The sequence below is a fragment of the Trichophyton verrucosum genome, assembly GCF_000151505.1.
Source record: "Trichophyton verrucosum HKI 0517 chromosome Unknown contig00308_77.r1.exp, whole genome shotgun sequence".
Classification (NCBI taxonomy): Eukaryota; Fungi; Ascomycota; class Eurotiomycetes; order Onygenales; family Arthrodermataceae; genus Trichophyton; species Trichophyton verrucosum.
In genome coordinates, this window is record NW_003315441.1 from 1 (window position 1) to 24,429 (window position 24,429).

The 24,429-nt window shown below is 48.9% G+C and overlaps 11 protein-coding genes across 11 annotated transcripts; 4 read left to right on the top strand and 7 right to left on the bottom strand.

Annotated features, from left to right (window-relative positions):
* Window positions 1-1,864: 1,864 nt before the first annotated feature.
* Window positions 1,865-2,973, bottom strand: TRV_03791 (uncharacterized protein; the record flags this gene model as incomplete). Its single annotated transcript, XM_003022004.1, has 3 exons — window positions 1,865-2,511; window positions 2,576-2,852; window positions 2,932-2,973. 3 exons carry the CDS (start codon window positions 2,971-2,973, stop codon window positions 1,865-1,867), a joined length of 966 nt encoding a protein of 321 aa, XP_003022050.1.
* Window positions 2,974-3,591: 618 nt separating this feature from the next.
* Window positions 3,592-4,344, bottom strand: TRV_03792 (uncharacterized protein; the record flags this gene model as incomplete). Its single annotated transcript, XM_003022005.1, has 3 exons — window positions 3,592-3,750; window positions 3,817-3,993; window positions 4,099-4,344. The coding sequence occupies 3 exons, from the start codon at window positions 4,342-4,344 to the stop codon at window positions 3,592-3,594; spliced, it is 582 nt and encodes a 193-aa protein (XP_003022051.1).
* A 455-nt stretch (window positions 4,345-4,799) lies between these two features.
* Window positions 4,800-6,520, top strand: TRV_03793 (uncharacterized protein; the record flags this gene model as incomplete). Its single annotated transcript, XM_003022006.1, has 5 exons — window positions 4,800-5,528; window positions 5,617-5,769; window positions 5,848-5,890; window positions 6,037-6,371; window positions 6,434-6,520. The coding sequence occupies 5 exons, from the start codon at window positions 4,800-4,802 to the stop codon at window positions 6,518-6,520; spliced, it is 1,347 nt and encodes a 448-aa protein (XP_003022052.1).
* A 769-nt stretch (window positions 6,521-7,289) lies between these two features.
* TRV_03794 (uncharacterized protein) lies at window positions 7,290-8,299 on the bottom strand (the record flags this gene model as incomplete). The annotated part of the gene is made up of 4 exons (XM_003022007.1): window positions 7,290-7,331; window positions 7,387-7,660; window positions 7,730-8,077; window positions 8,142-8,299. 4 exons carry the CDS (start codon window positions 8,297-8,299, stop codon window positions 7,290-7,292), a joined length of 822 nt encoding a protein of 273 aa, XP_003022053.1.
* Window positions 8,300-9,461: 1,162 nt separating this feature from the next.
* On the bottom strand, window positions 9,462-11,443 carry TRV_03795 (uncharacterized protein; the record flags this gene model as incomplete). Its single annotated transcript, XM_003022008.1, has 5 exons — window positions 9,462-10,234; window positions 10,312-10,737; window positions 10,813-10,983; window positions 11,044-11,243; window positions 11,385-11,443. 5 exons carry the CDS (start codon window positions 11,441-11,443, stop codon window positions 9,462-9,464), a joined length of 1,629 nt encoding a protein of 542 aa, XP_003022054.1.
* A 327-nt stretch (window positions 11,444-11,770) lies between these two features.
* TRV_03796 (uncharacterized protein) lies at window positions 11,771-12,156 on the top strand (the record flags this gene model as incomplete). The annotated part of the gene is made up of 2 exons (XM_003022009.1): window positions 11,771-11,868; window positions 11,973-12,156. 2 exons carry the CDS (start codon window positions 11,771-11,773, stop codon window positions 12,154-12,156), a joined length of 282 nt encoding a protein of 93 aa, XP_003022055.1.
* A 384-nt stretch (window positions 12,157-12,540) lies between these two features.
* Window positions 12,541-15,171, bottom strand: TRV_03797 (Sin3 complex subunit (Stb2), putative; the record flags this gene model as incomplete). The annotated part of the gene is made up of 1 exon (XM_003022010.1): window positions 12,541-15,171. One exon carries the CDS (start codon window positions 15,169-15,171, stop codon window positions 12,541-12,543), a length of 2,631 nt encoding a protein of 876 aa, XP_003022056.1.
* An 829-nt stretch (window positions 15,172-16,000) lies between these two features.
* Window positions 16,001-17,468, top strand: TRV_03798 (uncharacterized protein; the record flags this gene model as incomplete). The annotated part of the gene is made up of 4 exons (XM_003022011.1): window positions 16,001-16,121; window positions 16,211-16,338; window positions 16,412-17,179; window positions 17,250-17,468. 4 exons carry the CDS (start codon window positions 16,001-16,003, stop codon window positions 17,466-17,468), a joined length of 1,236 nt encoding a protein of 411 aa, XP_003022057.1.
* Window positions 17,469-17,924: 456 nt separating this feature from the next.
* Window positions 17,925-19,955, bottom strand: TRV_03799 (uncharacterized protein; the record flags this gene model as incomplete). The annotated part of the gene is made up of 2 exons (XM_003022012.1): window positions 17,925-18,900; window positions 19,012-19,955. 2 exons carry the CDS (start codon window positions 19,953-19,955, stop codon window positions 17,925-17,927), a joined length of 1,920 nt encoding a protein of 639 aa, XP_003022058.1.
* Window positions 19,956-20,900: 945 nt separating this feature from the next.
* On the top strand, window positions 20,901-22,102 carry TRV_03800 (uncharacterized protein; the record flags this gene model as incomplete). The annotated part of the gene is made up of 3 exons (XM_003022013.1): window positions 20,901-20,958; window positions 21,041-21,193; window positions 21,258-22,102. The coding sequence occupies 3 exons, from the start codon at window positions 20,901-20,903 to the stop codon at window positions 22,100-22,102; spliced, it is 1,056 nt and encodes a 351-aa protein (XP_003022059.1).
* A 459-nt stretch (window positions 22,103-22,561) lies between these two features.
* TRV_03801 (uncharacterized protein) lies at window positions 22,562-24,383 on the bottom strand (the record flags this gene model as incomplete). Its single annotated transcript, XM_003022014.1, has 2 exons — window positions 22,562-24,216; window positions 24,362-24,383. 2 exons carry the CDS (start codon window positions 24,381-24,383, stop codon window positions 22,562-22,564), a joined length of 1,677 nt encoding a protein of 558 aa, XP_003022060.1.
* Window positions 24,384-24,429: the final 46 nt, after the last annotated feature.

Below are 24,429 nucleotides of genomic sequence, written 5' to 3' on the forward strand. Positions count from 1 at the left end.
TCGGCCACCTCCTTCGGCCGGGCATTCGCACCCAGCTCGGCCGCGATGTTGGCTCGCTCGTGCTTCATGTACAGGAAGTACGCGGTCAGCGCCCTCTTCGGCGCATTGGGGTCATGCACTCGCTTGCGCTTGGTGCCCGCTACCGAACGTGCTCCCGGGCTCGCTGCCCGGCCAGCGCCCTCGGCAGCAGAAACACCGCCGTCGACATCTGCACCGCCGCCGGCCGTGACGCTCGACGGGAAGAGGCCGTTCTCGAGCAGCGAGTTGAGGCCGCCTATGTCGATGGAAGAGGGCCCGCGGTTGAGCACCGTGTTGGCGTGGTTGATGTAGGCGCGCGACAGGTCCGAGACGGCCGACTGGAGCGCGGCGAGACCTACGATGACCTGTTCGCAGGTTAGCTCTGCAGAGAAGAGACCCGGCTGCTGCGCGCCCAGGAAGAGGTCCTGCGCCGTCGAGTTGATGCGGTACGTGAGCAGGGCAATGGCCTGGACGAGGTCGAGGGGAGCTGCTGGTGATACTGCTGCTGATGCTGCTGTGTCCTGCGCCAACAGGCCCGGCGTTGCAGTGCGACCGCGGCCGGGCCCAGGCGTCGTGGCACGGCTGTGACTCCGCGCAGGCATCGCGAGGGCGTTGTACTCTGGCAAGCGTAGGAGAGTGTGTATTGGATGTACGGAGTAGAACAGAGAGAGTGTAATAATAGTAGTAGAGGGCAAGACAAGGGGCTGGTGGTGTAGCGTCAAGGACAGACAGACAGACAGACAGGCGGCGTGGGCTAGCTAAGGGGGCCAGCAGCTCTTGGGGGGCGCCCAGCACGCGGGCGTGTTGCTGCTGGTGTTGTTGTTGTTGTTGTTGCGGGCAGCGACTGGAATCACAACAACACCACCACCAACGACGGGCGACAACAGGCGACAGACAACAAGAACAGAGATAAAAGAGATAAAAGGACAAGGACTTACGCTGTCTCGGGTGCGCGTGAAGTCATCGATGCTGACGACGAGCGTGGTCGTGCCGTCGCCCTCTGCGGCCGGCTTCTTCTCCTTCTTCTGCTTGCGCTCCTTCTTGTCCTCCTTGCGCGACGCCATAGCTGTTCTTCGTCTCTATTATTCTTCTTCTCTGCGGTGATTCTCGCTGTTCAGCGCTGGAGTTAGTCGGAGGGAAGAGATTTTTTTTCTCTCTGGCGGGCGCGCGAAGGGTCGGCGGCCTCGGGGGCGGCAGCAGGGCGCCCCTAAATACTTTTTTCCGGCGGGCGAAGACAAGGAAGCGACGGGCCAGGCGGCAGCGTCTTGGGGGGGGAAGAGAGAGAAAAAGGCCGGGCAGGCGACGCTTAAGGGCCGGCTGGGGGGCCTTTAACTGGCTTTTTAACTGGCTTTAACTGGCTTTAACTGGCTACTGGCTACTGGCTACTGGCTGCTGGCTTTAACTGGCTTAGCTGGAGTCAGGCGCCCGCAGGTGTAACTTCTAGGCGTGCAGGGCCTGCCGGTCGCTGCTTTGGGGGGAAGCCTAGCCTAGCCTGGCCTAGCCTAACAGGGGGGCTGCGTGGCCTTTAACTCTGGGCTTCAGTGGCTGTAACTGGCTTTAACTGAGATTGGGGAGGCCTTGGGGAGCCTTGGGGAGCCTTGGGGGGGGGGGGCAGGCTTTAACTAGAGATCAGGCGACAGGCGTGCCCTTAGGGGGGTGGCAAGCCCGAAGGGGACAGCGCAGGCCTGAACTCACACCCTATATAAGCAGCGATAGACAGATATACATAGTACATCCACAAATAGATACAAAGTGATAGTCTATTCAATTTCTATCTATACATACACTTGCAGTCTACCAGTAATCATACAGTAGTCGATAGGCCTGCTCCGGTCTTTCCAAGTCTTTAAAATTTATACACCTGCTCCTTGGTGTAGCCCAGCTCCTTCAGGATACCAGTCAGCTCGCCCTGGTCCTTGGGGCTCACCTTGTTGCCGCTGACCGCCTTGTACAGGCCCGGCGGCCCGCACACAAACAGCTTGATCCCTTCCGTCTTGGGCTCCGGGAAGGCCATCTTCACCAGCTCCTTCGTCACGTAGCCCTTGCCGCCCGTCCAGCCCTCGCCCGGCTTGTCCAGCAGGTAGAGCACCTTGAACTGCCGCGGGTGCATGTTCTCCAGGTGCTCCAGCTCCCGGCGCAGCAGGATGTCCTCCTCGCCCACATTGCCGTAAATCAGCGTCACCTGCGTCTTGTCCGCGGGGTTGCTGAAGATCTTGCGGATGAGCTGGTACATGGGCGTGATGCCCGTGCCGCCGGCCACCATGCAGACGTGGCTGTGCTTGTTGGCCTCCCACTCGTACTTGGGGATCGGCCCCTTGAACGAGAGCGGCTCGCCCACGTTCAGATCGTGGATGTGCGTCGACATCGGGCCCCCGGGGTACTTCTTCACCAGCAGGTCCAGGTGGCCGGGCTCGTCCTCGTCGCTCACGGGCGTGTAAGGCCGGATGGTCGCCTTAGCGTCTCCTTCGCCCTTGAACTTGGTCAACAGGGCCGCTGTTCAAACCATTAGCATGACTATATATATATCCGTGTTTCGTTTCTCTGTGTATGTACGTACAGGCAATGTGAAGACCAGAGACGCTCTCGCTGTCAGGCAGTTCGAACCGAAGCTTCTTAACGTTATGGCTGACCTCCTCAACCGCCGAAAGCTTCAGGTCGACCCATCCCTGATCACCACCGGTAAACGTTGGCTTGCGGTCCTTCTTAATCGCCGCGCCGGGCATCTGCTGCATCTGCCAGTAGTAGTATCCTGCACCAGCAGCCACTGCAAGGCCGGCAAACAGCGGAGCCTGCGACGAGGACTTGGGCGCCTCTGTCGAGTACTTTCTGATACCCTACTCAGTTCCATTGATTAGCTTTTTTCTTCATAGTTATACTCTCTCTCTCAGTGGGGGTTCTAGGAGGGATGCATACCTGTCTCAACGGGCCGGCCGTTCGGCTGAATCGAGCAAACATTGTGATGAGAGATGGACACCAAGTGCAATTGAGATGTTCTTGGATGGCAATGGGATGCGCTGATGCTGTCTTTGGTTGATGGTGTAGTTGTCAGGAACAGCAGACGGAGGTTGAAAGGTGGGAATTAAAAGCAATCCATCATTAATAATAAAGGGCAGAACCTGACCCCATGACGCCATCCCTGCCGTTACAGCTAAGTAACTAAACTACTGGAAGAAAAGAAATACATGGCAGCAAATGATATCAACGATGACATCTCTCTACAGACGACAAGTTACAGACCGCAAGGTGAACATGAGTAAAAGTTTGTTGTTCATTAAGCTACAACATAGCAGCCGTTCATCGATCCAGGGCCACAACGGTCGATACCTGCACCATAACTATCTAGACCCAGATGCCATGTTGTCCCGTCGGACTTGGGGGATTCTTTCTCTCTCATCTGCTTCCAGCGGCATGACATCTCGCCAAGGTCTATCATCATAATACAGTCCGTGTCCTTTTTTCCGATCTCTCTTTTGTTAAAAAACAAAAAGAAAGATTTCCCCTTTCCACCACCTTCGACAGCTTTAACTCCCTCTGATTTTGATCCGCGCTTCATAAACAAAGAAAAAAACCCGTTTAAGCAAAAGTAGATGGTCTCGAGGCAGAGAAGAGCTTCTTGTTGGTGGGCTTGGCGACACGGTGAGGGAGAGGGAACTTGAGGCCCTTGCTGAGCAGTTGTTTCATGTATGGGCGGCGGATGCTCTCGGTCTTGTCAATCTCGACGACCTTGAGGATCTATTGCAGAAAAGTCAGTATTCTCTCTTTCTCCGCTTCTCCCCGTTGAAAGTCCATGTAACATACGTGGATGGATCTGAATCGGGCACGGTGGCGGGCGGCCATGTCCTGGTACATGGACTCGACGGCATCGGTTCTGGACATCTCTCGGTACTCCTTGTACATGTTGTGTGTGCCGGAGCGAGAGTCGTAGACAATCCAGATACCGAAGTTCTTGACCTTGAGTGGTCGCTTCTCGTGGATCTATTCCAATGGCAACCATCTTAGCAATCACAACTCTCCTCTGGATTCTCAACTTCCCGCCATTCTTTGGCAGTGTTGTTCATCTGGGTTCTTGCTCGTTCATACCACATTGACAGCAACGATCTCACCGCTGGCCTTCTTGACCTTGCGCATCTTGCCGAGGAAGTACCAGAATCTTGACTTGGCCACGACAGTGTTGGGTGCGAAAATCCTCATGCGGTACAGCTTGGGGGTGGGCTGGGTTTCGGTGGGCAAATGGCGCCCGATCACCTGGTATTCGTTGAGACGCCCTACATTTCCATGGTCAGATCGATGTTGCAGTGTGCATTCCGCTGGTGAGAGAGTGCGCATTCAGGTCTTTTTATTTTTTCTATGGATAATTTTGTATGAAGTCGAGGGGTTCGGAGTCGCGATTGCTGGAAGAACATGACTTACCCATCTGGAAAAAACAGTTAGCAGCGATTCCACGGGCGGCAGATCAGTACAGAGGCCTCTTACCTTGAGATATTGTCGTTGCTGTGGTCTTCAACGAGAGTTCGCGGTTGAAGATCGAGAAATTGTCGCTTTTTCGTGGTTCTTCTTTAGGGCTGTGGGTTTCGCTTAGAAGGGCGAGGCGACGCACTAGTCCGCTTTTGGGATGCGGGTCTTGGCATCGCGGAACCTTCCAACTGAGCGACTTCAAGGGCGACCTTGGAGGGCGACGGCGACGGCGACGACGAACAGCGAACGGCGATCTAGATAGATGAGAAGCAAGGACAGAGTGAGGACAGAGTGAGGAGAGACGAAGGACGAGAAAAGATGACAAGATGACGTCGCTATTTGCAGAGTTCAAGAAGGCTCAGTCTACGGGCTCAGGCGAGGCGCTGGCGGCAACGCTGAACCCCGTCGACATACCGCGTCTGCGGGCGTTCTACAATACCACCAACAGCCTCAGCGTCGCCTCAGATATCAGGTACGGCCTCCTTCAGGACCGAGTGACGGGAACAAAGCTGCCCAAGCAGGAAGGCAATGCCTGGGTCGACATATACATTGCCTTCTGGAAAGCTGCCGGAGAGCTGGTAAAGCTCGATGACCCCAACTTCACCCTGAGTGGCAGGGGAACCTGGACGGCTCTCTTTGGCCACTGGAAGGACATTGCAGTCCTGCTGAATACAAACTACTCGAGTTCCACCCTGGAAGCCTGGACTCTGCCTGTTTTATACGTGGTTGGCAAGTATCTGCGGATATTCGCGATCAAGGCCGATGCAGAGGCCGCGCAGGATCCCACCTCTACTTTTAACGATGGATTCCAAGACGACATTGTTGGAGACGTGAGCAAGAATGCAAAGCTGGAAGAGACTTCACGGATAATCAGCAGAATGTACACTGTGTGTCTCCATGACAGGTATGCATTAGATGTTGTTCGTCTTATTGTCCTTCCATCGTCTGGTTGTATTCTGAGTTTTCTCTTTGTATCTAATAGGGCCCCTATCGAAGAATCTCGTAAATGGGGAGTTTATAACACCATCAATCTTGCGTTTAAGACGTACTTCAAGGTATGCAGGCGATGCACTCTAACCCGACATTGGCTGCCCCCTTTTTCTTTCTATCTTTACCTAACAACTTTACTTGTCTGTCGTGTAGCTGGGCTCCATACCACCTTGTAGGAACTTGCTCTCCGCAATGAAAGCATCCCAGGCCGAACTACCGCCCATGGAATCCTTTCCTAAGTCTCACATCGTCACCTTCAAGTACTATCTCGGTGTCATCTGCTTCCTAGAAGAAGGTTATGTAGAGGTAAAGTGCCGTCATCCCAGGCTATCATTCACACTTATATCCCTGCTAACGAGTAATAGGCCGAGGAACATTTAACAGCTGCCTGGGAACTTTGCCGCGCGGATTCACATCGAAACAGAGAGTACGTATAAAACACTTTACTCAATATTAAAATATCCTCGTCACTGACCAGACATAGACTCATCCTCACATACCTTATACCCTGCCATATTGTTAATACAAATACCCTCCCATCAGCCCGTCTGCTGTCCAGATACCCGCGTATAGAAAGACTGTTTGGCCCACTCAGCAAATGTATCCGTAAAGGAGACCTGGCTGGTGTCGATGCAGCTATGGCCGGCAGTGAAAACGAATTTGTCAAGCGACGGATCTACCTCCCCATTGAACGAGGTCGGGATCTCGCTATTAGAAACTTATTTAGAAAAGTATTCATTGCCGGTGGGTATGATCCGCCAGTAAACGGTCAACCACCCATCAGACGGACGAGAGTCCCAGTCAAAGAGTTCGCAGCTGCAATGAGACTAGGCACAGGAAACACGCAGCAGAAATCCAAGGTGGACTTGGATGAAGTTGAGTGCTATCTCTCAAATATGATTTACAAGGTATGTACAAACTTAGAAACTTCGATATTTGCGGATTTGGAATTTACTAACGTTTGTTATAGAACCTTATGAAGGGATACATCGCCCGTGAGCGAGGAATAGTGGTGTTAAGTAAGGGTGGCACAGCATTCCCTGGCACTGGCGTATAGCTTACTTAGCTGCCCGTTAATATAATTAATGACAAATAGATATTTTTACAAAAATCAGCGGAAGCAAATTTATTCCACGTATCTACGGCCATAATTATCCTATACAGATACTCTAACTTGAAAACCAGTAGTGATAACAGAAGCCGTGAGATGTATTTAAGAGTTTAGGAGAAAATTGCATTAAAAAGCTGAGGAAGAACATACAACCTGTCCAATCCACTTGAGATAATCCCTGATCATATAAGAGGAATGAACAGTTGTTTGTGCACGACAATCGAAATCAAGCAAGACCTAGACACTTGACAATTTGATGAGATAACCAAGCAAGACAGACCCTAAACCCGAGCCTCAAAAACAGGAAACGTTATAAAGGGACATGGATAATATAGAAACACGAATGCGCCAAAGCCTGGTATAAGGTAAACATAGGAGACGGCGGAAAAGAATGGAGTAAGCAATACAGTCATCGACACACCTGGTCGGTCCAATTTTATAGAGATAGGATGGGTAACAAACGTATCACGAAGAAATGGGGAAGAAGAGAGCGACAGGAAATGAATATTGTACATATTAAGTTGTATGATGAAGCTCACTGGGGCTTCAGTAGTATAATTCTGGGTATTGATAGAGAAAACGGGGAAAAGATATTGTCATCTTAGATGGCAACCGATCAAGAGATGGTATCGTACAGTTAAGTATGAGCGAGTCGGCCGATGCATGGTAGTGAGTGATGGGTGGAGGTCTCGAAATGGGGGGGGGAGCTCAGGAGCTAACGAGAGAAGGGTGACTTCGAGGCATTTGTAAGGTCATCCTAGAAATGGATGTTAGCACTATTCAAGACGGAACGACAAAGGCTATAGACATACCATATGATTACACATGGCAACAAAGAGGTCAAAGAATAGTTTCCCTCCCTCTTCCATCTCCAGTTGCATGGTACCGCTACGCTTGAATGTTGACCGCGAGCGGATGATCAACGCAAGATAATGGGCTCTGAGCTTCGAGTCACTGTCAGGGGTATTTGCATAGGCGTATCGAGCACTGGAGAGGATGGTGCTGCATTGTATAGCTGTCTGGAGGCCTTGCTTTCGAAGAGCCAGCCTCTTCAGTTCGTCTAGCCCGTATCGCTCAGCAGCACAGCTAGATACATTAAGTTAGTAACAAAAGACCAAAAACATATATAGACAGTCGAAGGAAAATATAACTGACTATATAGCAGTGTCCTTTAGTATCAAGGTGCCATCGGCCTGGTTGACAATGGTAGACTCAGCTGAAGGCCTTGAGCCTGTGGTATCAGTGTCCTCCAGCAGCCAAGTATCCCGACGCTTGTTATGCATCAAGCGGGGGTAATAATCCCCCTTGTAAAGATACTCGAGGATGGATGAAAGTATCTCTGGTTGCTCATTTGGCAAGTTTATGCGTTTGGTATGGGATTCATAGAACTGGCCACGACAACAGGCAGAGAAGTAAGGGGATACACAGAGCACATCCTCATGGGCAGCAAAGAGACGCTGGTCAGGCCCGACACAAATGGTGATGATGGCGGAATTGAGGTTGCTAGTAGTTGAAACAACGAATGAGTCTTTGGATCCAGGAACAAAATGTACCGTTGGTCACTTACTCTGTAATCGGAGAGGAGTCTGAATGGCGGGCAGACTCAGACCTCCTCGAGGTACTAAGAGAGGAATCTTTGAACGATCTCTTCGACCGACTCGAGGACTTGCCGGCTCGATACTTTGAGAAGCTCTCGGCATTGCTGTGAGACCGTTTGACAAACATGATGCCTTTGTCGGTTTACAGGTGAAGTTCCGTCTGGTATCGAAAGTAGTACTCCGTACCCCGATAGATATCCTCTGTTTACTCTCTGTCCTCGAGTGGCAAACTTGGCTGCCTTGCTGCCTAAATTCTGGTTAGCAACATCCAGAAACCCTTCGAGTGCCCGACAGTTGAAGAGAGAAAAGCAGACTGAGATCAGGACGGGCGAGGGCCACTTATATAGCTGGGACGTCTCCATGCCTCAATGGGAAAAAAGGATAGTCTATGCCAGGATGTGCAGCAGGTTTTTCGTCTTTGATACCTCCACCGGCCGAACGACAAGGAAACCAGCCGTTACAGGGCCAGCTAGGCGTATCCAAACTGCGTCTAATCTGCATCCTTTTCCTTTCCTTGCTTTTGGCCCCCCTTTTTTTGCCTGCGACGTCTGTTTATATTACTTACTTATTACTCTTTGCAAGGAAGTCAACTTCTGCATAGCTCCGACGACGCGACGAATGAGGTCAAAGACGCGTCGCAGCCACGCGTGACTCACACGAAGTCACATGACTTAAAGTGGTTTTTGCAGCCAGTAAGATGTTGAGAATGGATCCACTTTGCCCAGAAAGGGGAACGGGCGGGATGATCCTTGCATATATAGTGTACTACATAACTATAACACATCACAGGCGGACAAACAAGAGCCCTGGTGTTACATGGTGAGCAAACTAGGCCGACAGCTTTTCCCTACGCCATATCCAACACATCAAGCGGAGCGACAGGTCAGACTCTCATGTACGAAGCGGTCGGAACTCAATTTTGTTACATGGATGGCGAGAGGTGGGATGGTTCCGGAGGCATGGATAGTTGGAAGAGGCTGCAGCAGTGTGTGTGGAGATCACTTGTCGATGCTCAGAGAACCACTTGTATACGACTACTAGGCGGATGGTTACTCGTATTCCAAGGTGTTTCATTCTTCACCGTTCCTGGCTGATGGGCCTATACTTGACGGGGGTTATTGACTGCATGTGGAAGTGAGTGGCAATGTACATGGATGCAGGTAGCCGTTGTGATAGCTAACATTCGGCCTGTCAACATCAAGAGTCTGTATCAAAATTATATAAATACATGTCTGGTCAAGGTATTTCAGACGAGTCCCGGTAAACGGGGCAAAGGCAGCTTGCATCCGTCACTGCCTCGAGGAAGGCCCAGGCTCGGACGTGGCTGTCACACTCCGGAGGTTGCCAAAGCTCAGCACATCACTGATCCGTCGGGCACCTGTGAACAGCATACAAAGACGGTCGATGCCACACCCCCAACCTCCAGTAGGTGGTAACCCCCACTCTAGTGTCTGGAGGTATCCCTCATCAAGCTCGCCTGCATTCTCAGGGTCTCGGAAGGATAACTGCTGCTGGAACTTCCGTCGCTGCTCAAAGGGAGAGTTTTCCTCCTCGTACATGTTCATTATCTCCTTACCCTCGACAAACAGCTCGGCTCGTGCTGACACAATCTGTCCACTTTCTGGATGGCGGTATGATTTGGATAGCGGGGACATGCATTCAGGGTGGTTCATGATGAAAGTAGGCTCGATCAGCTGCGATTCAACATAAGTTGAACAGAGTTTGTCGAGAAGCCGGGGAAGAGTCTCGTGGGCCGGTAGTGGGAGCGAGAGGTTTGCAAATATCTCCTTGACCTGCGATAGAGCATTATCGGACTGCAGGTCGGGTAATTTCCTGCCAATAGCCTCCTCGATGGCAGGGATAAAATCAACCCGTCGATACGGCCCTGTAAAGCTCACTGTTGTCGGGCTTAGTGAGTTGTTCAATTTCTTGTTCAGTTGTTGGACCTCCAAGGCTAGGGTTGAGAGCAGTGACTCTGTGGTCTCGATCAGGGATTCAAGATCTGCAAAGGCTTGGTAGAATTCACACGTGGTAAACTCCGGGTTATGCGTCTTGTCAAGGCCTACATGGACATACTGTCAGCTGTGACTCACTTCCCCCAACAATTTATTTGCCGCCATATGCCAGGTCACCACTCACCCTCGTTGCGGAATGAAGGCCCGATTTCAAACACCCTGTCGAACCCTCCAACTACTAGTCGTTTAAGCCACAGCTCGGGAGCTATCCTAAGTGATAATGGTCGATCAGGAAATTCGGTAGCACTCGTGACAAAGGGTTGGGCAATAGCACCGCCTGACTTTGACGCAAGGATTGGGGTGTTAACTTCCATGAATTCCCTGTTGGCGAAGAAGTTTCTCATAGAATGTGTGATCAGCGATCGAGCTCGAAGGATGTTGGCTGCGCTAGGACTGGAAAGCAGTTCAACATGGCGCTCATATGGAGATATCTCAAGCTCCTTTTGGTGGACGGGCACATCGTGCAGACACGGCGATATGAGCTTGGGGAGCTCGGTCGTCTTGACAGTTAATTCTCCTCGGCCGGTTCGATGTGGTTTGCCGGTCACAGCTATGAGTCAATCCCATGTTAGTTTGGGGGCTGCTTGTAATAAACGCAGAAGTTGAACCGCAATGGCGTGCTTACAGAAAGAGTCACCACGGCGGAGTAGATGGTAGAACTCCTTAAACTTCTCAGGGGATATTCCAGCTTCTCCTACCACACGCTGGTTGCAGAGCACCTGCACCTTGTGTCCATTATGAACAAGGTCGAAGAATACCAACTTCTTTCCGGCAGTTCTTTGAGAGCGTATCCTTCCTACAAGTATGTGTTAGTACGCAATATCACTATCAGACCCGTTTGCACTTATTATCATACCATGTAATACCACGGTATCCTCTTCTACCGTCTCATCCGGCTGTATAACGTCATATTTTGACCGGAATTCCGCACATGTGAGTGACAATGGGCTGCGGCCTATCCTGGGATATGGGCTCGACCAGGTCTTCTGGATATCGCTGACTCTGGCTTGCGGAGTTTGCTGAGTTGGGTTTGCGGCCTGTTGTTCGAGCAGTTGTCTATGGCTCGTAAACGTGCGGATTGGTTTCCATGCCGCTTGCTTCCCCAATTGCAGCGAGGACAGGCGAACACCCCTGGGTCTTTATATCAGCTACATCCTCACTCCCGCGAGTAAATAACTAAATAACTGTGGTACGTACCTTGCAAGAAACCTATCCAGGCATACCTGGGATAGAGGGTTAGAGCAGATGGATAGCATCAGCTCATCCGGTCTGCATTCCAAGGAAGTATATACAAGAAAACAAACGAACGTCGACCGTGGACTTGGACGTGAGATCGAATTTGTATGTCTTTTTTTTCTATCCCGAGCTTCCAGGCGAGCTGCGGCTGGCAGCTGAATCCGGTTTAGCGTCCTTGCGGCTTTCTGACGTCGAAGCCAAAAAAAGTTTTGAACTTCGCAGAAAGAAAACAATCAAAGCATCTCTACCGTCAATTAACAGCATCAGTTAGCACTCCTTCAGCTCCATCTCGGATTCGGGCCATTTCTCTTCTTACCGTTACCTACCGCCATTAATTCCCTGCGAAAATGTCTTACTTGTTCGGCGGTCGTCCCCAGATCTCTTCCGAAGAGAAGATAAGACAGGCCGAGTTGGAGGTTGAGATGGTCACAGACATGATGACCCGGTATGTATATATTCCTATTACCTTTGCTACGGGTTAATTGCATTTGCTTGTTCCCGTTGCCTACATTACCAATTTCTTGAAAAAGTACTAATTTGTCTATGTAGTCTTACCAACGGCTGTATCAAGAAGTGCATTCCAACCGACTACCGTGAAGGCGACCTAAACAAGGGTGAATCCGTCTGTCTCGATCGATGCGTCGGCAAATACTTCGAAGTGAACATTAAAATCTCCGAGAAGATGCAGCAGCAGCAACAGCAACAGGCAGCTGGAATGGGTGGTGGTCTCTAGGTGTACAACAGCGAATAAGCTCTCTTCGGTCTTCCTTGCATCATTCATCATCAATAAATATTTCAAGGCTCTCCTCTACGAATGGCGCAACATTGGATTGGTTTAGTCATGAATACGGTTCTTTTCTACGATGCGGAGGGTACAGCATTTTGGGGGAGTCCCAGTTACCAGATGGGACCATGTATACTATGTGTGTGGTGATACTTATCTTTGCTATAATATATTTTAACGACATGGACGCATGCAGTTATATGGTTCTCTTTGGGTTCATCGGCTCTATAACGAGCTCAATCCACGTTAACATTAAAATTTAATCTATAGGATGATAATATGCAAATTTTTATAGGTATTTACAAAGTCGTCCAAGGGAATACATGCTGTCTGTTACCTTGCACTGCCGCCAGTGAAGTTCGCAGAATTGTCCTTGTTATAGTCTTTGAGTGCCTGGGTTTGGAATCCGTTTCGTTGGCGGTTCCAGAGCTCATGCACCCATTGCATCCAAGATATCTTCTCAGCTTCTTGACCATCTAGGACGGATGCAGTCCTTTTTTCAAGATTAGAGATGACATGTTCATAATCACGCAAGACAGCCTCTGCATCTTCAATTCTTGAACGAAGGGTATCGACATCATAGTCAAGCTTTTCACTCATCATCTCAACATTCTTCGCTACTTGCATGTATGCGTCTTCTTCTTCGGCCATTGCCCCGCGGGAAGCTCCATACATTTCCCTCAACTCCACCAGCTTTCTTTGATACTCTGCTTGAGTTTCTAATGCCCGGGCTTTGACGGCTTTTTCAATCTTCTCCGCCACCGTCACTTTTTCATCGACCCAATTTACCTCGGTACTTCCCACTTCACGAATCCTTTTGGTAATATCCTGATTATCAGAAAATATTATGTCTTCATATAAGATAGCATCAGCAAGGCCCACTGTTGGGTCAATTGCCTCGGAGTAGATATCTCCTATCTCCTCCCAGCGTAGTAGGTATTCTTCAGCGTAGCTAGAGGATAAACGGCGTGGATAGGCTTTATCTTTCGAGACCAGACGATCCAGCTCTGGTAAACCCACACTTTGAGCGCGTCGACGGATCCTAGTAACAGGGATCAGGCCATGGTATTCACCGTCTTGCTTTCGTTCGGTTACTTCGGATCCTCCTAGTACCCCTTCGGCCTCCCTGAGGTCGAGGGCTTTGTCAGGAGGAGATATTTCTTTGCCAAGAAGGGATTCATATGTCCTTGCACGACCAAGCTCTGGAGGAGTCAAAGGGCTGTAACCTTTTTGGTCTACCATGGGCTCAAGTCGGCAAGCTTCTGATAGCGCCACACTATCCATCTGAGCAGAACCCTCAGGCCCTCCCCCATCTTTAGAACTCGTGCTTGTCGGAGTCTCCCCCATGAAGAGCTGTGGGGATAGGTTTGCGTCTAAATCCACGCTTTCCTTGGAATGTTTGTGGTGGTGTGGGCGTAAAGTTGGTAGCCCAACGGCATCCCTGAACCGACCGAGTCCAGCACGAGCATCAGACACCTTGTTGGTAACTGAACGCTTGAGCGTAACCCTAAGCTGATCCTTGTCATCAACAGCAGTTAGAGAGTCTGTTTGCTTCCTCTGATCTCCTTCAATACTTGGGCGATTTGAAGGGTAATCGTCTTTCTTTCTTCGGGTCCAGATATACCCGCCGCCTCTGTCTGGCGTAAAGATTCTTTCATCTCCAATGTCGTATCGTGCTTCGTATGGGGGCTTAGGCTTTCCACGCCATAGCCATCTCGCATGGTCTCCAGTAATGAGTTGTATGAACCGTTCGATCTCATATGTTTCAATCTCTGAAATGCCAGCTTTGTCCTTGCCTCCTCCCACCATCTCCATGACCATTTCTCCTCCTTTACCGCTAAGTTCCGCTACTGTTGATTTCACCGCCCGCTGCAAACCTCCCACCTCCCCACTAGCCGCTTTGGCGGTCACCCGATGCAGTTTTTCCAAGGTGACACTATCAAGTCTCCGTGTCCTCTCGAGGCTCTGGGCTTTTTGAAAGCTGTATATACCTTTTTCAAAACCATGGATATCAAATGGGTCCTTGGATACCGGTGCTCCGTATGCATGTAAGCGGTTTCTTGCACCCATAAAAGTTCCAAGAATTGCGGCTACTGTGGTAGGGCCAAGGATTCCATCAAGGGGTTCAATACCATAAAGGAAAGAACCAGTTTCGGCCCACCACTCGTGGATGGCTCGTTCTGTGTGATTGCAGAGAAGCCCATCCGCGTATTCAGGTGCCAGTTTAAGAAACATTACGAGTGCCAGCTGACAAAAACGTATCAGCTCCTTGACAGAGGTATTAAGTTCAATTTTGTCGCACGTTTGATAAAGCTGGTGGAACTTGGCTTGCGTATCTGCCGCGGGTGGTTTGACAGTAAGACCAGCTCTGCCAGAGCATCCTAGACGCTTCAGGTTCTCATTAACAATGAAATCATCCAGGTGAAGTCCGACATCTCCATCTTGAACAGGAATTGTAGTGAGCATTGATGGAAATGTGCTTAGATTCGTGACCATCACAGTTCCAAAGCTAGACTCCTGCTTCCGGGTATGGAACTGGTCCATTGCATTGAAGTAAACCCTCATCCGCTCACTCCATTTCTTTTCATCCGTCGGCACACTGAGCACACCGGCAATGACCGTGTGGGATTTGTCACCGGTGTATGTGTTGATAAAAAACGTGGGGTGTGCCCTCGAGCAAACCCACTGCTCAACAATGTAAACTTGGTATCCAGATATGCTCAATCTTTTGCTGATAGTGACTGCACAAGGATCTTCCTCCAGATATTTGAAAGCAACAGGGTCTGTAAGGACCAAACGCTGGAAAGATGCTTTCGATGAAACACGCTGGGCACTCTTGCTAGACGTCAGCTGCTGTGTTGGTGTCCCAGGCTCAGACTGCTGCGCTTCAGCGGCTTGACGGGCAGCATATTGCTCCAACCGCTCATCAACTAAAGCGATGCTGGTCGTTCCAGCAGGATCCATGCTCATATTTCCCTTTGGATTTCCCCCTTTTCTCTTTTAAGTATCACCTGTCAGACGGCCCGAAAACAACTGCACAAATGCGCCTCTCGGTGACGTACTCCCCGTCTGCAGCCAGGGTGTGTTTTTATGTTCTATTTTATTTTCCCCCCTGGCCAACGTACAGTCGCTGTTTCAGTCGGCCCTTTGCTGAGACGAACGAGTTGGCAGACAAGTCGAAGCAGCAGCGACGACAGCAGGCCATCCTCCAAGCTGCCGCTATTTCTCCTGCGGTTGTTTGTTGTCCTTGAGATGCTGGCGGAAGAAGCTAAGGCAAGGCCGATGATGTCACTTGTAGGAGCATTTTATAAGGCGACGAACAAAAGGGCGAAGACGGCGAATATGCAGGGAGATGACCGGTATCTGAGAGACAACCCATAAGATCAGCCGGCTAATCTCATTCCCTGGACGGAGCTGGCGGTCTTTGATATTCAAAATGGCTGCATAATTAGGTGTGCATAAAGTCAATAATAATAGCTGAAGGCTGCCTTAGTTTGAATAAATAGTTAGGTAGTGTTGACCATGTGACATGCTTCGGGCCTGCAGGCCTGGCTTTCCCGTCGAAAAGAAACGACCTGCCGCTGCCAAACATCTCCAGCTGCTTTCTCCCTCTTTCTTTGCTCTCAACGCTTCCTCCAGACATTTGCTGTTATCCATAGAGCCTTTGAGGGTATCTCGCAGTGCAGTTCAACAATCTGGCCGAGTTGGGATTATATGTGCTCTGAGTCTCAAGGTCCCCAGGCGAATATGAGTACCTTTCTCCGCAGTTAGCCAGAGGACGACCACACTCACGATGGATCAGGTCCAGAAAGAACATCAGCGCCTCTGGAAGAAGGCCCAGGCCTCCAAGTGCATCAACGATGTTCAGGCAACTATTGACTTGCTGCTCGAAGCTCGAAGGACCATAGAGAACGGTTGGTTCTTCCTTTACCCCCATGTCTTACCCCGCTGGGTGTACCTAGCTATTGTACAGTTGTCTGACGCCTGATTCCCTTATTTATAGATCCGAATTCCGCTTCTATCACTCTTGCAAAGCTTCAAAATCCGATCAAAGCCTCGTTTGAAGCCACAAATAACGACCTAAAGGAAGGATATAGCGGATTGAATAAATATACAAAAGCACTGGACAAGGTTGGGAATACTCGACTAGGCTGTCTACGTATTTAGAATTATGCGGAGGAATGCTAATTGTCTTATTCTAAAGCTATTCAAGGACAAGCCTTTGCCCACTACCGAATATGACTCCCTATCGCAGCCGGCTTTGGTTAACAGGGCGGTGGCCATGCACCTTCTACGAGAGGGGGCATTTTCCACGGCAGACACGTTTCTAGCTGAAGTATCGAGAACACATGCAGAATCAGAGTTAGATACAGCCATGGGACAAGCCGAACAACAGGCGTCCGAATCTATTCCAGACATCGAAGGTCTACGGTCTGGTGAAATCCGAAGCCAGTTCCTCCTCATGCACGAGTTGCTCCATGAACTCACAGAAAATCGAAACCTTCTTCCCGCTATTGAATGGGCTCGGAACCATCGCGAAGCCTTATATGTTCGAGGGAGTAACCTTGAATTCGAACTTTGCCAACTTCAGTTTGTATGGCTCTTTCATGGAGGAGGTGAGGCCGGCATTTCCGTACAAGAGGGAAGGCTAAAGGCGTTGGAATACGCCAGACGCGAGTTCTCTGGCTTTCAGGGACGTTATCTTCCGGAAATTCAACAACTTTTGGGTGCTATGGCTTTTGCGCCTAACCTTGGAGACTCTCCCTATAACACCATATTTAACAATCCCGATTCCTGGGATAGGGTTGCAACCTCCTTTAAAGGCGAATTCTGCGCTTTACTAAACCTCTCAGCTGAATCACCTTTATACGTCGCTGCCACAGCAGGAGCAATCGCTTTACCGACCCTTCTAAAACTCCAGACAATCATGAAAGAAAAGCGAACCGAATGGACCAGCCAGAACGAACTACCGGTAAGTGACAGCTTGCTTTCCTTCCCGTTTCCGTTTTCATACAAAGTACATGTTTTAACCACTCCTATAGGTCGAAATCCCTCTTCCACACTCATACCAGTATCATTCTATCTTTGTGTGTCCTGTATCCAAGGAACAGACCACAGACGCAAACCCCCCGATGCTAATGCCGTGCGGACATGTCATTGCCCATCAATCACTCATGAGAATTAGTAAAGGCAACAAATTTAAGTGCCCCTACTGTCCAACTGAAAGCCATGCTAAAGATGCTAGAAAGCTTCTCTTGTAACCATCTCTTTACGGCCTCGCATTATCCCGGTGTAGTTATCTTCATACCCTCTTCTTGTTTCTCTTTATTGTTATCGTTTATTAGCCCCCGCCATCTTTAGCTATGGGCACACGGGATTTAGGAGTTTACAGGCGCTAGGTAGTTTCTCTCGGGGAATCATATGAGTTTAGGGGTTTGCTTTCTTGAACTTTGGGGAATTTGTCTACTTTCCCTATTAAATGCTACAGTTGCTTGTAATAATCAAGTGCAAGTCAATGTAAGCAAACCGGAAAACAAATAAACGCATTGGAGTTTTATTATTATTATTATCGATGCTAGCAATTAATTTTAATACAACACGGTCAGTAGAAGAAAATGTCAAAAACGCATGAAAGAAACTACTAAACCACCCATCCAGTCAATGCAAAAACGGAAAATCTCAAGAGAACAAAAAATAAAAAAGAGCTTGTCGATGAATTATGCTTTCTGTTCAACCACTGGTGGTGCAGCAACAGGCTGCTTCATCTTGGGTTCCTTCGCTGGCTTGGATTCAGCATTATGTCTGTAGGCTTTGCGCAGCTCTTCGACTTCACGGGCAGTGGGACGAACTTCAGGCCCCTTGTATCGAATGGGGGTTTGACCTTCAACACGCTCAAGCTTGAACCGATGTAGGGCAGTCTCTTGATCGAGAATCTCGTAGCTGCAGATTTTGTACAGACCATCATACCTCATTCCTTCAGATGGTCTGTAGGGATTCACCTTGGGAAGCTTGGAGCTTCGAAGAACACGGATGTCACTCTTCCTACCAGCAGCCTGGAGAAGCAGTGCTGTGTTTGCAGAGACTTCTCCATTCTTGCCTCTCGTTCCACAGTACCATACGGTATCTCCCTGGTCAACATCCGCATACATCTGGTTTCCACCTCCACCAGAGGAACTGAGAACAATGGAGACAGCGCCAGTTACTTTATTTCCAGAAATTCCGCCCTCAATCTCTCCATGTGCGCCATCGCGTAAAGCGCAAATTTGCCAAGGAAACCATTGGCCATTGCGTAGGTGTCTATCTCCGACAACAAAGGCAGACTGTTTAAAAGGGTAATTTTTGTCAAGAACTCGAGAGACTGAGCTTTTTCCATTTTCTCTAAAAGTTCGCTTTGTTAGAATGCCACGTGAAAGGTCGACGTGGAAGTTTCCTTCCTCCATTCGCTTTAGAATTGCCGAGCAATCGAGCCTGATGTCCCATGGAATTGAGTTATGGTTTCTGATGATGGCAGGTAGCCCATTATTTAGATCGAGAAATTTAGCTTTCATGGACTCGATAGATGATTCAGGTATCTCGTAGAGCTCAAGGAAGTGGATTCGGTCTCTTAGACGGGGAATGGTCCTCTCAAGATCGGTTCTTGCTTCAATCTTCTTAATCAATGATAGAATTTCGAGTATCTCTGAGTTCGACCGGCTAATCTCCGTTCTCTTTCTTTTCGAAATATACTCATGACGCGTGCCCCTGTTATTAGATAGCTGTCAGTATTAAGTCATGGCAATTAGTATGAGAGCGACTTTTACTTACGCAGATTTCGATCTGGAGATGCTCTTTTGAATTACACCCCGTGCAATTGCACGACAGTCTTTAACCCCATTGGCAGCCGCAACCTCACATTTCGTAGAGATCGAACAGGTACAAGCAGGGTTGTTTTTTGGTGAAGTAGATTTTTTTATTCTCTTCGTAGGAGGCTCCGAAGTCTCCTGAGCTGCTGGCGCCGCTTTGGTGTATTGGGCCTCTTGAGTCTCCGGAACTGCAAGTTGCATTATTGCCCCATTGGAGTCTTCGTTAGAGTGCTGATAGATAGCTACCGTAGTTAGAGAATCCATTCTCCTTTTTGTTCCCAGAGTATTCTGGTGAGGCGACGGTGATTGTTCGAGTTCTCCTGGATCTGTCGCGGACCGTGGTTGGATGTGAGGGACTCGAGCTCGTTGTTGGTTAGATGTTTGCGGCTGCAAAAGAATTGTTGATGGTTTGTCCTGTTGAGTTTGTGGGCTTTGTGGGCTTTGGTCGCTTTTTTCCGGTTCTTTGTGTCCTCTAGTCGGCAAAATAGTTTCCGTGACTGAGGTTGCAACAATTTCAGGGCTAATACCGTGTCCCTCCACCGCGTTGATAGTAGAACTTTTTTCCTCTAGCGTGCCATTGTCAAGGCTAAGCGGACTAGAGCTGGCAACTCTCTCACTATCCCCTCCACAGTCAGACTCGGTAGAAATTGGTGATTGAAAGGATGGCTGGACTTTTCGCTCAGCCAATGCTTTTTGAACCCTATCCTTTAGCATCTGCTGGAAACGTTGGGATTGTTGAGGTTTATAATTGAGTCGAGCGCGCTCCATGTCTGCGCGGTGGGCCTCTTGAGCTCTTCTTTCAGCCAATATCTGCTCGGTCCTCTGCTGCACGAGCTGCTGGAATTTAGATAGAGGCGCCGACGCGTGTTCACCACCACGTCCATCAGAAGATTTCACCGAGTCCATATTGAACACTTCTTATCCTTGGCCTCTGGTGTATTCTGCACGTGTCAAGCTTTAGCAAATACAAAAGTGTACAGAGTAGAAAGAGGCATGGATATCTCAATGCTACCAAAGTCAAGTTGGTAACGTAACTGGAAAGGGGCCTGCTTCTTTTAGTCTGCAAAATTTGAATCTCCTTAGTGAAGTACTACTAGAGTCACTTCATTAGGCATCATCAAACGCTGAGCAGACAACAACAAGGTATATCAGGGAATGACTACAGCAACTGTCAAGCTTCCGATATCAGTCACTTGAACAGTGCCTCGGGCTACCCCTCTCTTAAGGACGTTTTCCAAGAACCAGTTATCCTCCTCTTCCATGCAAAATTTCTGGCAATTTGGTCAGCGAGACATGTTCAAAATGCAAGTCTCCGAGTCAAGTTGTTTGCTTGACGGCTGATTGCATCTTCTTGGTCCTTTTTCCCTTTCGTCGTCGTCGTTTCCATCTCGCAATCTCGACGACGACGTTGCGAATTCGATATCACGTGAATTTAACTAGGGTTTCTGCTTAGTCACTTGCCTTTTTCACTGTGAAAGTCAAAAATGAGTGAAGGGAAGTCGAGGATGAAAGCGAAGTGAGGAGAGGAGAGAGTGACAGTAAGTAGTAGCAGTGACAGTGACAGTGACAGCCTAACTACTGTTTCATGATGAGGGGGTTATCTAGATCTACAGCGTTTACACCCGGCTAATAATAGGCGACCTCGATGCAAATTTTAGCCGCAGGACAAATGCCGAAGCTAAATTGGATAACTATCGGAGCTCTCCGAGTGGGTGAAGATGTAACTGAGGAGAACCACAGCAGAATTGGAGATCAGGAGCAAGACGTTATATATACCGAATAGCCGTGCTCTACACTGCTCTTCCACCACCACATAAACCAACTATTTTCGAATATACCTCTCGGATAAGCATGGCTGAAGTTACTCTTGCAAACCCTGTTACTGTGTCCCTGGAGGAGCTCCGAGCAGGTAAGCGAGCGATTCTATATGCTACGCCCTATCTAGCATATACCTCCCCAATGCACAAATGTATCTTCTAACAGCAGTACAGACACTGTTTCATTCGAGACCCTCTCAGAAGCCTTTGGACCAGCATCATTGGGGATTATCGTGGTAAAGGACCTACCTGCCAAGTTCAAGGACCTTAGAGCCCAGGCACTCTCCAATGCATCATATGTTGCATCACTGTCACCAGAGGAGTTAGGTACGCCAGTGTAATTCACCTGCTGAGGCATAAAATGGCATTATAATAATAAGTAATATCTCAGAATCCCTCACTTCCGCTGAGTCCAAGTATCTTGTCGGCTGGTCTTGCGGAAAAGAGACCCTTCGCTCTGGTCATTATGATACCCTGAAGGGATCGTACTATATCAATTGTGCCTTTTACCAAAACCCTGACCTGCAAAATGCCCCCGCAAGCGAATTCCCAGACTTTCCACAGTACACCGCTGCTAATATCTGGCCCCCTGCTGAGAAACTGCCTAACTTTCGCCCAAGCTTGACTGAACTATGCACGTTGATTATTGACACGGCGGCTCTTGTGGCAAGGGCCTGTGATCGATATGCCCTTGCCAACATTGAAGACTACAAAAAGGGGTATTTGGAACATGTTGTGAAGACTAGTTTAACGACCAAGGCCCGGCTATTGCACTACTTCCCTGCTCCGGAGACGGATGCTAGTGGTAAAGAGACGGACGATGACGATTGGTGTGCAACTCATCTTGACCATGGCTGCCTTACTGGCCTGACATCTGCCATGTTCATTGACGAAGCTGAGAATGAACCCAAACAATCCGCTGACTTGACCCCCTTGCCTGAACTTCCAACATCCCCTGATCCAAAGGCTGGTTTATACATACGATCCAGGACTGGTGAGGTAGTCAAGGTCAATATACCAAAGGATTGTATTGCATTCCAAACCGGTGAAGCTCTTGAGCTTATTACTCAGGGAAAATTCAAGGCTGTACCGCACTTTGTTAAAGGCGCCAAAACAGGAGGTAAAATTGCAAGGAATACTTTAGCCGTGTTCACCCAGCCAAACTTGTCTGAAGAAGTAACGGCTGGAAAGACTTTCGCAGACTTTGCCCGCGAGGTCGTGGAGAGGAACCATTGAGGATATAATATGGCTTATCATTTGTATAAATTCATGCTATTTTGGCAACCTTCCGCACACATGAGCCAAGAATATAATAACTGCATATCAACACTCACGGGTATTTCTTAATTCATTCTCACCATAGTAGTATTTTTTTTTGAAGTAGCGCTCGTTAGTTAGGGGCATATGCTATTGATGCTCGAGCGGGATATTGAAAGAAAATCTAATCTATACACATCCGCTTAATGCTACAGAGCGCAAGGGGAAACAGAAAAGGGGTATCATAAAGCTGAATGCTTGAACTAGAAAAGGGGTATCATGAATCTGAATGTAATGGCAACCAGGAAAGGATATCATATGAATAAAGAAAATGAAGAACGGAGAGGGAAGGAAGGAAACCACCAGTCGACCTAAAAGACCCAAGTCACCCAAGAAAGGTATCCGGTATCCGGCAATTGGAACATCAAAGTAGATAGCTCAATGTTGACGCCGTCGCTTATGCACTGGCACTACAACAAGCTCATCCCCGCTATCTGTAGACGGCGCAACTTCTCTTGAACTGCCTGCGTCTCCGTCTTCGGTTTCATCAATCTCAACCAGTTCAGTGTTGATATGGGGAGTCGCTGCTTCGCCGCCAAGTGCCGTCGCAACCATTGAGCTATGTTTTCCAGCATTATCAAATGTTGTGTAGCCGGATCTACTTCCGATCAGTCCCTCATGCGCACGTCCGAGTTGGCGAACGATTTTAGAATCTCGGTGATCCGCGTCGACAGCCTCATCATTGATAATGTTCATGATTGCTCTATACATCCGCGGATCTCTTGAGTCGTCGCATCTGCTATGTTCAATTCCGTTGACTGACTCAAGTCCAAGTTGTTCTAGGCGGTTATCACCGCAAAACCATTCCTTGCCAGGAGCGATACGTTCATCTGCCTTACGGCCAAAGAGACGGGCATCCCTCACACCTACCAGATCGAGATCAAGGACGACATTCTCAAACATAATGTCCATGTATTCAGACTCAAAGCATCGTCCAATAACACGGTCCAATGAAATCTCGGTAACCTTGTCTGGCTCGTGGCGAAGGTACCATAACCCATATTCTCTCATGCCTGTGCATTCGAACGATTTAGTGATCTCAGCATCGGTTAACGGGGTACTTCGATCAAAGGCGAGTTTGGGGTCTAGGGTATAGACTTTTCCTATTAGCCGTGCGGTTATTGTCTGGCTAAGGAGAGGAGACTGAAGATTTGCATCGCACTCCATAAGTCTTAACTCGATTGTATCGATAATTAAAATATCCGTGACCTCTCCGTTAATATTAATCGCTCCATCTCGGTCCAGTGGCATAAGTCGAACTCCATCACCAGGAATAAGCAGTTCGGCTCCAAGGTACACCCCCTTACAAAGGACAGATGCGTTAGGCCATGTACCTTCGAAGTAGTATTTATCAAGCATACTACACGAAGACATAATAGTCAACGCGTAGGGTATAGAAGGGTGAAAATCCATACTCTTTACCCCCTGAAGGTAAATAGACCAGAAGTTCAAGGGTCGAATCTGGCTCAGGGGGACGTACTTGTAGTGGGTTGACATGTTCTTATTAGAGCTATTTGGATCTGGGAATAGCTCAATTCGAAAGCCGGATCTGTTGAGCGCATACCCCTTGTTGGTTTCTATGATGGCATCATGTAGGTTTAGGGGCTCCTCCGGTACTTGAGTAACGATACCGCCATACCATGTGGGAATGCCGATAAACTTCTTCTCCTTGGCCGAATATACCTGGTAGGTCTGGGTCTGCCAGTGGAATTTGATCTCCCCGTTTGATGGCCCGGAGTACCAGAGCACTAATTCACCGAGCCTTGGAAAAAAGGAGTGCTGCATACGAACGCGAGTGAGATGATTTTTTAGTAGCTTTCTCTCTGCTCGCCAGTCCATGTTTGAGTCCTCTAAGATGGGCCTTGCTAGTTTGCCGTCGGTCTTAAGATGGTATATCAATTCCTTAAAAACGTCTTGGTTCCCTTCGGCATCTACGGCCAGGAATTTCTTTCTTCTAGTACGCTCTAAGACACGTGTTAGAATCTTGTAATCACTGTCATGGTTGTGGTTGGTGGGGGTTAATACTTGAACTGCTAGGCACTGACTGTGTCTGTCCTATACGGTCATTCAACGCGCTGCGAGAAACACCAGAAGCGCGTGCAGGCCTCCTTTGAGTCGAAGCTGGTAATCCACGAGAGGTTGATACCTTTCGAGCTGAACCGCAATGCTCACACTCACAAGGCTCTGAGCCACCGTTCATCAAGTAGAGAAAATGAGGCCAAAACCTATTTGGAGAAAAAAAATAT